Raw genomic sequence first — 12,602 nt, 5'->3', positions numbered from 1 at the left:
GTTCTACCTTATTCTTCATGAACTTGGAGTGACTGCGGTAGACCTCCATCTGTTTCATCTCCTCCTCTCTCTCCTCTGTGCTGAGAGCCCCGTTTGACTTGAGCATCTGTATCTCGTCCTCCAGGTCCCTCAGACCTCGCTCCAGAGAACTGATCTTAGAATCCTGCAGAAATCACAGAGATGTTTGAGGATGAGACGGACAAAGCCAAGGAATGGAGGACATGAAGCTGCAAAACTTTTAATATCTTATCAAGGGGGCAGATTATCATAGAGAGTGTGTTTTTCACTTTAGGTTTGAAACATGACTATAATAACTATAATAATGAGACACCCTTTAAAATAAAGGTTCTAAATTCATTTATTTCTTAGTGTGAAGAACATTTTTAAAATCCAAAACCTTTTGTGGCATGGAAAGGCTTCATGAATGTTAAAGGTTATTTATGGAACCTATAGATGGCAGCTGAAAACCTATAAACAGCTTATATTAAAATTATATGGTATTTCGTCTAAACAAATTAAAAACACTATAAATATAATATAAAATATAAAAATGTATTTATTCCTGTATTGGAAAAGCGGCCTTCTGTGTCGCATGATCCTAAAATAAAATAAAAATTCTAATATGGTGGTTTGCTGCTCAAGAAACATTTCTTATTATCATCAATATTGAGAACAGTCTATCAATCTCTAACTCAAAGTTTTCAAGCACTAGTGTACAAACACAAAACTGACCCAATATGGCAGTTTCAGGAATATGAGAGTAGTTTAGGTAACATTATTTTTATAGCCATCAGTCCTGCTTGGGAAAAAAACACTAGAATTTGGGGTTTACTTACACCAAACACACACAAATATCCACACACTTGCCTTCATCTCAATGACAGTCTGCAGGGCCTTGGTTTTGGCCGATTCTGGAGCTCCCTCAAATCGTCGGTGGAGATCCTGAGGAAAAAACATGAGATGAGGATCATAAGGTGAAACCACAGAATAATAACAGCTTCCTCTACTGGCAGCCATCAGCTGATGAGGATCCATACCACCCCACATTATGTGCACCACAAATACTGATAATAAAACAACCCAGACTTCTGATTTACACAGCCAAATTGTAAATTCAGCACACTGATATCATTGCATCTGATGCAGAAGGGACATTTTCAGTCTGCTGGGCTGAGTGTTTATTCATGAATGAGTCCCTTATGAAAAAGATAATGTACTGAGCAACTGACAAATAGAGTGAATGCAACGTCCACCAAACACAAAGAGATGCGGCCAGCCTGCACCCTCTGGGCAATTAAAAACCTCAAACTCATCATTCAAACACAAAGTCTGGACACCAAACCCATCAGATATGAACGCACACAGACATGCATGGAAAAACAGCCATGCATCTACAAGTGAGGAGTCGTGGGAAGCATATAGAAAGCAGAGCAGTGCTTCAGGGAATGTAACTGTTGAAAGATACTGTTGAATAATATTCACATCTAAAAGAGCTACAACATCACTTTCTGTTCCTAGGACTTTATAACAGCTGAAATCAAAATTGATCATGAAAAAAAAATGTACGTGTTATATTCACTTATAATATTAGTCAAAATGAGATTTAGGGCTGTTTTTACCACTGCACCTTTAAAGTTGTATAAGTAAATGAACACTGTTGGCGAATATAGAAGAGGCACTGAAATGTGGTTTTGGGAGGGAGGTCTGTAGTGTGAATGTAACAGTATGTCTATTTAATGCACCAAATGCTTTTAAAAGAATAAAAGAGGGGAAAAAATCCCATTTTCCATGACATGGCCATTTTTCCTAACAGTTCCAGTAAGTCGCTGGCAAAGGAAGAATTTTAAATCGCTAGATTAAAAGAAGGGCTATTAGTTTATTTCCCCCATTCTCTGAAGTCCAACTGGAGGGTCCTCTGATCTCGGTCCAATTCATTATTTTAGCCCACACGTCACCTGTAACATTTTAATCATGCGTTACTGTATTTAGTGGCACTAAACTCGCTGAGACCACAGCATATTGCAATACCTGATCTTCTACAAGGATGTATTAAAGTGATCAAAACGGACAGTTAAGTCATTACAGATGTCACAAAATATTATTTCAAATAAATGTGGTTATTCTGAACTTTCTATCAATCAAATAATTCTGAGAAAATAAATATATATTTCCATAAAATATTAGGCAGAAAAAAAAAACTTTAAATGCAAAGGTAGTTCCAAGTCAGAAATGTTTCTGATTATTTATAAGGAAAATCATTCGGAAATTGTAATAATATATTTCACAACATTACTTTCTTACTGTTTTTCTGTAAAAGACTATAAAATGTTTTTTAAAAACAATAAAAAAAATTTTACAGAACCCAATCTTTTGAACAGCAGAAAATCAGAGGGTTGTCTGTAGCCATGTAATAAGCTATGTGGACATTATACAAATAAATAAATATAATCCTGATCACCCTGTACACCCTTACACATAATTATTATGTATAAGGGTGTCTTATTGTGTGTCCTACAGTAGACTACTTAGAGTTGTGCCATTTCATTAACTGGGCACTAGATGTCACTGTCTCCAAAGTCCAGCTATTGACTTTTGGCTGTCTCAGAAGATGCCTGAGAAAAATACAAAGAGAATGCCAGACAGAACTCCTTTCAAAACTACATAACCACTATATCACCCTCCTGACAGTATCACATCTCATTCTGACAAACATAAAAGGATACAAATATCAAATTGGCACAAAAAAGGTTGCTTGATTTATCAAGGACAGTAACTCACAAACCCTGAGAGTCCAACTTATTAGCAACATTCAACTCATCCTAAAATATGATCACATTTCTATCAACAAAGAATGAATGTCTCTTATCTTACTTATAAATCAAAAACTGCTATGCTAAAAGCCCATTGAAAATTCACATAGGAACTCTTTACTCGAAAGCTAATTCTATTTAGGGTTAAGTATTACGACCTAAACAACTTATGTGACAAATCTGACAGGGAATTTCAGTTGAACTTGAATAAACTTCAATCAGCTTCAATCCTTGAGATAAACTACTAAACTAAATTTGATAAATGGGTCTCCTGCCACATTAACAGTTTTTGTTCTTAACAACCTCTGTGTCTCCTTTCATCAATGTTCTTTTCAGTCTCTCCCGTTTCTATAGCAACAATGTTCAATGCCTTCAATTTGTAACCGGTTTCCCTCTCTCGTTCTCTCTCGGTAAGCTTGCTCGTCCGGCACAGTTTAAAATGACTAATCTAGAGCCCTTGATTCATCATCAGCATAATTGGAAGTCTTAATGAAAACATTTTACTGCGAATCATCTCTGGATAAATGATCAAGTTCTGTCAGCATCGTTCCCAAATCAGCTGTTTGGTTCTGTTATTCAATCCACAACAGACGTTCAAATGGCTCCTCCCCCTAGTGGGTGATGTCAAGTGTCATGTAACAAAATTGAATACAATATTTTATACTCAAAACTTATTCTAATCTTGACAAAACACATATTTTTGGAAAGGTTTGAGTCTCCAAAATCCATATTTGATGACTATTTTAAAACAGAAGTAATACTATGACAGAAATGTATACACATTGTGATGGGAAAATACTGGAAATACAGGACAAAATATATAAAAAAAAAAAAGTTTGGGTGTCACCCAGTGGCTATTTTTGGTATAGCTCCTAAAAATCTCACAGGAACCACAATTTTTATTATATCAACTTCAAATTTGAAACATAACTTAGTTTGACATATGGCTTTGATTTTATAAATTTAGATTTTTTTTTCATTTCAGAATTGTAATTATAATTTAGATATTTTTATATTAATATAAATTACTACTATAACATATTTAAAGTTTTTGTTTTTAGTATAGTACATTTTCTTTACCGTGAACTTCTATAACTTTTTCGGTTTTTGAAAGTCTTTCACTTCAGCAATAATCTGAAATTACAACCAAATAAGCTTTTTTAAACATAGACGTGCATATTCACGTCTATGTTCAAAAAGGAGAGTTGACTGGTTAGAGGATTCAAAGTTGTATAAGTGTTGTATGATGGTTTTCTGAGGATCTTCAGTGCTCTCACCTCCCTCAGCAAGACCATTTCCTTTTCTCTCTGCTCCAAAAGGCTTTCCAGGTGATGGATATGCATCTCGGCATCGGCCAGCCTCCGTGTCCGCTCGTGGTCCTCCTCGTTGGCCTTGGCCGACAGCCCTTTGCTCTGCAACATCTCCAGGAGCTTCTTGATGGACTCGTCTCGGGCGCACAGTGTCTGTTTCTGCGTGTCGATTCGCAGCTCCATCTCCTCCAGAGTCTTCCTCAGGAGGAAGAGTTCCTTTGCCTGCCGCTCATGCTCACCGTGCAGCCGCTGGAAGTTCTCCTCAGTCAGCTCGGCGGTTAGGGGCTCGCCAGGACAAATGCTGGAGTCCTGCTGGAACAGATGGTTCAGATCTCTCTGGATCCGCAGTTCATCCTGGAGGGCCTGGATGGTCATCTGGATATGCTGCAGATGAAACAAATGAATGAGAGAAAGCTTATGTAAATACGGTCTCCTGCGACAAAGAAGCAATACTAAAATTCTGGCTATAATCTGATATAATAAAAGAATGAACACATTTTAAAACAAATGTATTAAGTCTGTCGATTTAATTATGATTTTTTTTTTTTCATTTTTAATTTAAGTAAAAAAAATAAACATATTAATTTAAAACAAAACAATTTAAATAAAACAAATTAATAAAAATAAATAAATAAATGCAAATATAAATAAAAGAATAAATAATAATAATAATATAATAATGATAAATCAATGAATTAATAAAAATAACAGCAAAATAAAACATAACAAATAGACTAAAAACAAATTCAAGTAAATAAGAACAAAAATAAGTAAATAAAAAAATAAATAAAAACACTACTACAAACTGATTTAGATAACCATAGCATAAAAAGAATAAATGATCATATTAATAATTCCCTAAAACCTGGTGTGATTTCTCCAGAGATTTTTTCGAAACACTACATCAGCTGTTAGAGTCTACTCAGGACTTTTAGAGCTCTAAAGACATACGTCTATTACTTCCACCAGGAGCAGCTCTCTAGAGACCTCGGGGTAAATACAGGCCATGCTCTCCAACCACACTGAACAACCAGTCCCAAAGGAGGGGGATTCATGCTATCAGTCGACCTCAGAGGACCATAAAAGCAGTTAGAAGAGCTACGCTGGAACAAGGAGAAGGTAAAAGAAGGTGTTCAGGAAAGCCAGAGGGCATGAATTTATGAATAGTCATGAATATGTCTGCAGGCATCACCATGGTTACAAACACCCTTTTCCCTTACACTGCAGGAAACGTTACTGCCCAAAATATGCACACAGGTGTAACGAGACAAAGAGTGGTTTGATTTAAGCAGGTATGATGACAATGATGGCAGTATTAATTTTTTGTGCATGTTTTAGTCGGACTTCCACATGAAGACAGCAACATGTGTTCCTCCATGAACTTATGACGTGAGACAGAAGGTGTTGTCACTTCCTTTTTAGCATGATTAACCATTTACATACAAGAAGAGGACAGCGTGTTTTTTGGCTTGATGCTAGGACACAAACACAGTAACTCAAGATAGCACACCTGTCTGTGTCGCAAAACAGGCACTTCAGACACACCTCAAACACACAAAGTAATAGTCTAATAAAAAAAGTGAGTTTTGGTCATCAGTAAAAGACTTACATACATACATACATATATACATATATGCAAAATAAATACATATACAGAAAGAGAGACTGACAGCTGTTACTATATTGACTATATTGATTCTCAACAGATTGTAATGGCACCACAGAGACAGGACTCTACATTATTCATTAGTCTCCTCTGGCTGCTGTTATCTCTGTCGTGTGCATGTGTGTGCGTTTGGAAAAGAAAAAGTGAGAGAAAGAGACAGAAGGAAGAGAGGCAGAGACAAATAACACAGGTATAGCGTAGTTATGTAGAGATATAGTACTTTTATTATTGTAATGTTTTTCAGTGGTTTACTTATAAATTTAAGTGAATAAATATTTAATTAAATAATTAATTAAAATGAACGATATAAAATGTATTCATATATGGAAACAGTACTTCTACCATAACTGTCACATTTCAAAATAATTTTTACATTTAAATGAATATTTATAAATAAATAAAATGTATAAAATGAATGAATAAATACTTTTATTATGTAATAAAATAACTAAAACGTATAAAACAAATAAAATGTAGCTATATAATACAGTAATTTAAAATGTGACAATTATAAGTCAGTATTTTACTATATATTATATATATATAAATAAATGTATGAATGAACAAATAATATTTATAAATAATAAAAACAATTAAAATACATGTTTATATATGGATAGAGTACGACTTTCATAATTGTAAATTTTTACATGCACATTTAAAATTAAAATATTTATAAATAAAGGAATAAAATGTATATAATGATATAAACAATGAAATTTACATTAATTGCTTTAAGTGCAGTGTTTCGTAATGCTTATAATTTGTCATTACAAAACTCACATTAAACATGACTCTTCATATTGGGCAATTTCCCAAACAGACCTGTTTAAATCTTGACGTTTTAAAGAATTATTATGAAAAATCTTTCACAAAAAATTTATTTAAGCAGTACTTGTGAAATCACTTCTAAAGAGTGAGTGAGACAAGAAGAAATCAATATGAAGTAGGGGTGTAACAGTACGTGTATTCGTACCGGACCGTTTCGGTACAGGGCTTTCGGTACGGTTCACGTGTGTACCGAATGACAGAATGCAATATTTTACAGCAGCAGCAGCGCGCCAGGCATGGTTCTGGTGAAGCAGGCCTACAAGCTGGGATTGGTAATGCTGCACTGTAATCATAGTTATTTATTTATATTTTTCATTATATTTTATTATATGATATTGGTTTGAGACTGAGGAGTATTTTATTTAGTGGAGAACTTTGCAGCAGTATTTTACTTCTTATTCTATTTTTATTTTATATATATTTTATTAAAAAGTATAAAAAAAGTGTATAGTAATAAACAACCTGCAGTTTAATGTTTGCATTTCTTTCCCTTACTGTACCGAAAATGAACCGAACCATGACTTTAAAACCGAGGTACGTACCGAACCGTGATTTTTGCGTACCGTTACACCCCTAATATGAAGTATCAGCCAGCCTGTTATTCCCCTTCAAAATGAAGGGCAATAAAATCAAAGCAGGGATCTACAGTAACACATCTTAATTCTTCAGTTTGATCATTTAATTCTTTACATACTAACATTAAAGTGCTAGTTGTGCTAAAGAAAAACTAAAAGACTGACAAACAGGGTCAGGCACTGAGATAGGTGTCAGAGGCATGATGGGACAGCAGGCACAAAGACGGGACAGAGGTGAAAAGGGCAGAGAACAGATCAGCAAACAGGCCTCCATGGAGTAGTAACCAATCTTAAGGCTCTTACAAGAACCGCTAGACCATAATGAAGTTATCATCAGGTCTTCGACCTTTGTACATGCCTGATATAGCAATATTATATTAAAATGGCAATTAACTGAAACCTAAGACCAGCAAAAGTAAGTCTGAACACCTCCTATGGGTCTATAAATGTGAGCAGACCCTGATCAGACACAAAGATCAGATCAATAGTAATATCAACAAATCATTTATCAGAGTATGCAGTGGTTTGGATTTCTCTCTCACACACATTGATAGCAGTCTGTGCAGTTGAAAACATCCACCAAGTCTTTTCTTTCCACTCCACATCACATATCCTGTCTGGTGGAAAGGTTTGTTCCATGTCTTGTCGTGTCTCTAATCTCCACTCCTACACTATCACTCCACCCTAAAGATTGGGCACTGGGATTGACATTTCCTGCAGACATTCAACCCACATCCACCCTCAATCACAAAAGTTTCCCTAACATTTAAACTACTTCATTTTATTTTGGGGATCTTGTGACTTTAAAAAGGAATAGTTCACCCAAAAATGAAAATTTGGTGTTTACATCACTTGCTCACCAATGGATCCCTCTGCGGTGAATGGGTGCCGTCAGAATGAGAGTCCAAACAGCTGATAAAAAAACATAATAATCCACAAGTAATCCACATAAATCCAGTCCATCAATCGGAAGCTCGAAGCAAAAAGCTGCATGTTCGTAAAAGCAAATTCATCAGTAAGATGCTTTTAACTTAACCGTTGCTTCCGACTAAATTATGAGTCCTCTATCCGTCATACTGCTTTCTCCATTGAAACTCTTGTCTAATCTGAATCAGGAGAGAAATATGCAAATATCAAGCACAGTTTACAAGCAAGTCCAAAAGAGTTCAAGTATGTCAGAGGACAACAGAAGATGGACTTTTTCACTGGAGGAAGTTTTCTTATGGATTATGGTATTTTGAACACAAGAAATAGTTTAAAGTTAAAAAGCCTGAATGTTGGATTTGTTTCCTATAAATCACACACATTTTTACTTCAGTTGTATTGTGGATTATTGTGATGTATTTATCAGCTGTTTGGACTCTTATTCTGACGGCACCCATTCACTGCAGAGGATCCATTGGTGAGCATGTGATATAACGCTAAACTTCTCAAAATGTTCCAATGATTAACATCTGCTAACCACTAGTGAGTGGGGTTATATTTATAACTGTGGCTTTTGCACTTTTATTTTATTTCACCTATAAACGTTACTGCTGATGCAAGGCAATTCCCTTTTCCAGGCTCAAGGGTCCCACACAAGACTGACCAGACAGAACACACACAGTCCAGACAGTATGACAGACAGCTGTGCTCACATACTACTGTTACAAGTCCATTGCCTGAGGATGGAGCCTCAGACTCACACAAAAAGCTATCGGTCAGCCTCAGGCAAAAGATTCAGGACTGCTTAAAAGAACAGACGATAAAAATGAAACAAGCTTGCTGTGCAGGACAAGACATCTAAAGGGGATTGATTCTTTATCGGCTGAAATAAGAAACAATTCCAACCAAGTTGTAAGGTAGAGACAAGCACTCTGTTGACATGAACACCTAAAACATCATACACTCATTGAAAAAAGCTGTACAAAACTGAGGCAGTAACATTTCAAAAGGTATAGCTTTGTAACTTATTCATTAGTACCATATTAGAACCTATATGGTACATATTAACCCTTTTGAAAGGGTTGTGCCACACTTACAACTTCTGTACCTTTTTTTTCCTGAGTGTACGATCAAACGAACCCCTCTCTGCAAGTTATCTGGTAGCTATGGAAGCTAATTTTTTTTGTCGTTGTTATTATGGTTTTCAAAATTGCAAGATGTTAACTCAGAATTGCAAGATATTATCAGAAAGAATCAGAATCAGAATGAGCTTTATTGCCAAGTATGCTTGCGCATACAAGGAATTTGTTTTAGTGACATAAGCTTCCAGTAAACAGAGACAACAACACACAGAAGAAAAAAAGAAAAAGAAAAAAAACTTTACAGGAGAATTACAAATTGGCAACTAAATAAGTGTATAAACCATTGTGCTATAAATGATAATGGAATAGGATTGAGTGAGATGCAGGAATGTTCTAGGATGGAGGGGTAACAAATAAATATAAGGATATTGCACATTTTTGCATAAGCATAAGTTTAAGTGGGAAACATTTAACTGTTCATGAGGTAGATTGCCTGGGGGAAGAAACTATTCTTGTGCCTTGCTGTTCTTGTATTTGCGGCTCTGAGGCGCCGGCCAGATGGCAAAAGTTCAAAGATGGGGTGACTTGGATGTGAGGGATCCAGAGTGATTTTCTGAGTCCTTTTCCTTCCTCTGGATGTGTACAGTTCTTGGAGGGTGGGCAGGGGAGCACCAATAATCCTTTCAGCAGTCCGAACAGTTCTCTGTAGTCTTCTGATATCTGATTTTGTAGCTGAACCAAACCAGACAGTAATTGAAGTACACAGGACTGACTCAATGACGGCTGGGTAGAACTGTTTCAGCAGCTCCTGTGGCAGGTTAAACTTCCTCAGCTGGCGAAGGAAGTACAACCTTTGTTGGGCTTTTTTCACAATGGAGCCAATGTGATTGTCCCACTTCAGGTCCTGAGAGATGGTGGTTCCCAGGAAACTGAATGACTCCACTGCAGCCACAGTGCTGTTCATGATGGTGAGTGGGGAAAGTGCAGGGGGGTTTCTCCTAAAGTCCACAGTCATCTCCACTGTTTTGAGCGTGTTCAGCTCCAGGTTGTTAAGACTGCACCAGACAGCCAGCTGCTCAACCTCCTGTCTGTAAGCAGACTCGTCACCGTCCTGGATGAGGCCGATGACTGTAGTGTCGTCTGCAAACTTCAGGAGCTTGACAGAGGGGTCTTTAGAGGTGCAGTCGTTGGTGTACAGGGAGAAGAGCAGAGGGGAGAGAACACATCCCTGAGGGGCACCAGTGTTGGTGGAGCAGCTGTTTGACATGAATTTCCCCAGTCTCACTAACTGTTGCCTATCTGTCAGAAAGCTGGTGATCCACTGACAGATAGAGCTAGGAACAGAGAGCTGGGTCAGTTTGGTCTGGAGGGTTGTTGGGATGATGGTGTTGAAAGCCGAACTAAAGTCCACAAACAGGCTGTTTTGTCCAGATGTTGCAGGATGAAGTGCAATGCCATGTTGATTGCATCATCCACGGACCTGTTTGCTCGGTACGCAAACTGCAGGGGGTCCAGTAAGGGTCCAGTGATGTCCTTCAGATAAGCCAGAACCAGTTTTTCAAACGACTTCATGACGACAGACGTTAGAGCCACAGGTCTGTAGTCGTTAAGTCCTGTTATCTTGGGTTTCTTTGGAATGGGGATTATGGTGGAGCGTTTGAAGCAGGAAGGCACTTCACACAACTCCAGAGATCTGTTGAAGATCTGTGAAAAGATGGGGGCCAGCTGGTCAGCACAGATTTTCAGACAGGCTGGTGTAACGCCATCTGGGCCTGGTGCTTTTCTTCTTTTGTTCTTCTTGAAGATCTGGCGCACATCATCTTCACAGATTTGAAGAGCAGGAGGTATGGAGAGGGGGATTGCAGGAGGTGTTAATGGTTGTGTAGGGAGATGGTCAGAGTGGGTGTTGGGGGTTTCAAATCTACAATAAAACTCATTCAGGTAGTTAGCAAGTCGTTGATTAGCCTCAGTGCAAGGGGATGGTGTCTTGTAGTTTGTGATGGCTCTCAGTCCTCTCCAAACTGAAGTAGAGTCGTTGGAAGTAAACTGGTCTTCCAACTTTTTAGCGTAGGTCTTTTTAGCCGCTCTAATCTCTTTGTTCAGTGTGTTCCTGGCCTGATTGTACAAGACCCTGTCCCCATTTCTGTAGGCATCCTCTTTGGCCTGACGAAGGTGTCTGAGTTTTACTGTAAACCATGGCTTATCATTGTTGAATGTTAAATAAGTCCTGGTAGGAATGCATATATCCTCACAGAAACTAATATAGGATGTTACAGTCTCTGTGAGTTCGTCCAGATCGGTGGTAGCAGCTTCAAAAACGCTCCAGTCTGTGATGTCAAAACAGGATTGTAAATCCTGCTCTGTTTCGCTGGTCCATCTCTTCACAGTCTTTACTACAGGTTTAGCAGATTTAAGTTTCTGCTTGTAGGTCGGTATAAGATGAACCAGACAGTGATCAGAACGTCCCAAAGCTGCTCGTGGAACAGAGTGATATGCATCCTTTATTGTGGTGTAACAGTGATCCAGTATATTACTGTCTCTGGTGGGACAGGTAACATGCTGTCTGTATTTTGGCAGTTCACGGGAGAGATTGGCTTTATTAAAGTCCCCAAGAATGATTAAAACAGAGTCCGGGTGTTGTTGTTCTGTGTCTGTGATCTGATCAGCGAGTTTCTGTAAAGCTGAGCTCACATGCGCTTGAGGTGGAATGTAAACACTAACCAGAATGAACGAGTGAAACTCCCGCGGCGAATAGAACGGCTTGCAGTTGATAAACTGCGTTTCTAGATCAGGACAGCACATCTTCTTTAACACAGTTACATCTGTACACCACCGTTCATTGATGTAAATGCATGTCCCGCCGCCGCGCGATTTCCCCGTTGATTCTGCGTCGCGATCCGCTCTAAACAGCTGAAAGCCCGGCAGATGGAGCGCGCTGTCCGGTATGGCGTCATTCAGCCAGGTTTCCGTGAAACACAGAGCAGCAGAGTGAGAGAAATCCTTATTTGTCCGAGAGAGCAGAAGGAGTTCGTCCGTTTTGTTGGGTAGAGAGCGGAGATTTGCGAGATGGATGCTAGGCAACGGCGTTCGAAATCCGCGCTTCCTGAGTCTGACGAGCACTCCCGCTCGCTTTCCCCGTCTGCGCGTCCTGAAGCGCTTGATCAGCGCCGCTGCTCCTCCGATAACAATGTTCAGTAAAACGTCTGTATAATAGAAATCCGGAAAAATATCATGTGGTGTGTTCTACCGAATGTTCAGCAGTTCATCCCTGGTGAAACTGATCGTGTTTGTTAAACAAAAAACAGGAAAAACGAACAAAAACAGTACAAACACTGGAGAGCCAAGCACTGAAGCAGCCATGTGCGGCGCCATCTTGGTATCATATTAATTGAGAAAAGCCTGTT

At 38.2% G+C, this 12,602-nt stretch overlaps 1 protein-coding gene across 7 annotated transcripts in view; it reads right to left on the bottom strand.

Annotated features, from left to right (window-relative positions):
* The window catches only part of LOC132098748 (ELKS/Rab6-interacting/CAST family member 1-like), a 201,058-nt gene that overhangs the window by 171,664 nt on the left and 16,792 nt on the right, over window positions 1-12,602 (bottom strand). For all 7 annotated transcript variants that reach the window (XM_059504904.1, XM_059504905.1, XM_059504906.1 and 4 more), the window contains exons 3-5: window positions 4,088-4,504; window positions 868-942; window positions 8-163 (exon numbers count right to left, since the gene is read on the bottom strand). In XM_059504904.1, coding sequence (XP_059360887.1) covers window positions 8-163; window positions 868-942; window positions 4,088-4,504 — 648 coding nt within the window. The remainder of the gene's footprint in view (window positions 1-7; window positions 164-867; window positions 943-4,087; window positions 4,505-12,602) is intronic.

This window comes from Carassius carassius, chromosome 22, assembly GCF_963082965.1.
Source record: "Carassius carassius chromosome 22, fCarCar2.1, whole genome shotgun sequence".
In the NCBI taxonomy this organism is placed as follows: Eukaryota; Metazoa; Chordata; class Actinopteri; order Cypriniformes; family Cyprinidae; genus Carassius; species Carassius carassius.
This window is presented reverse-complemented; position numbering and strand designations above follow the sequence as displayed.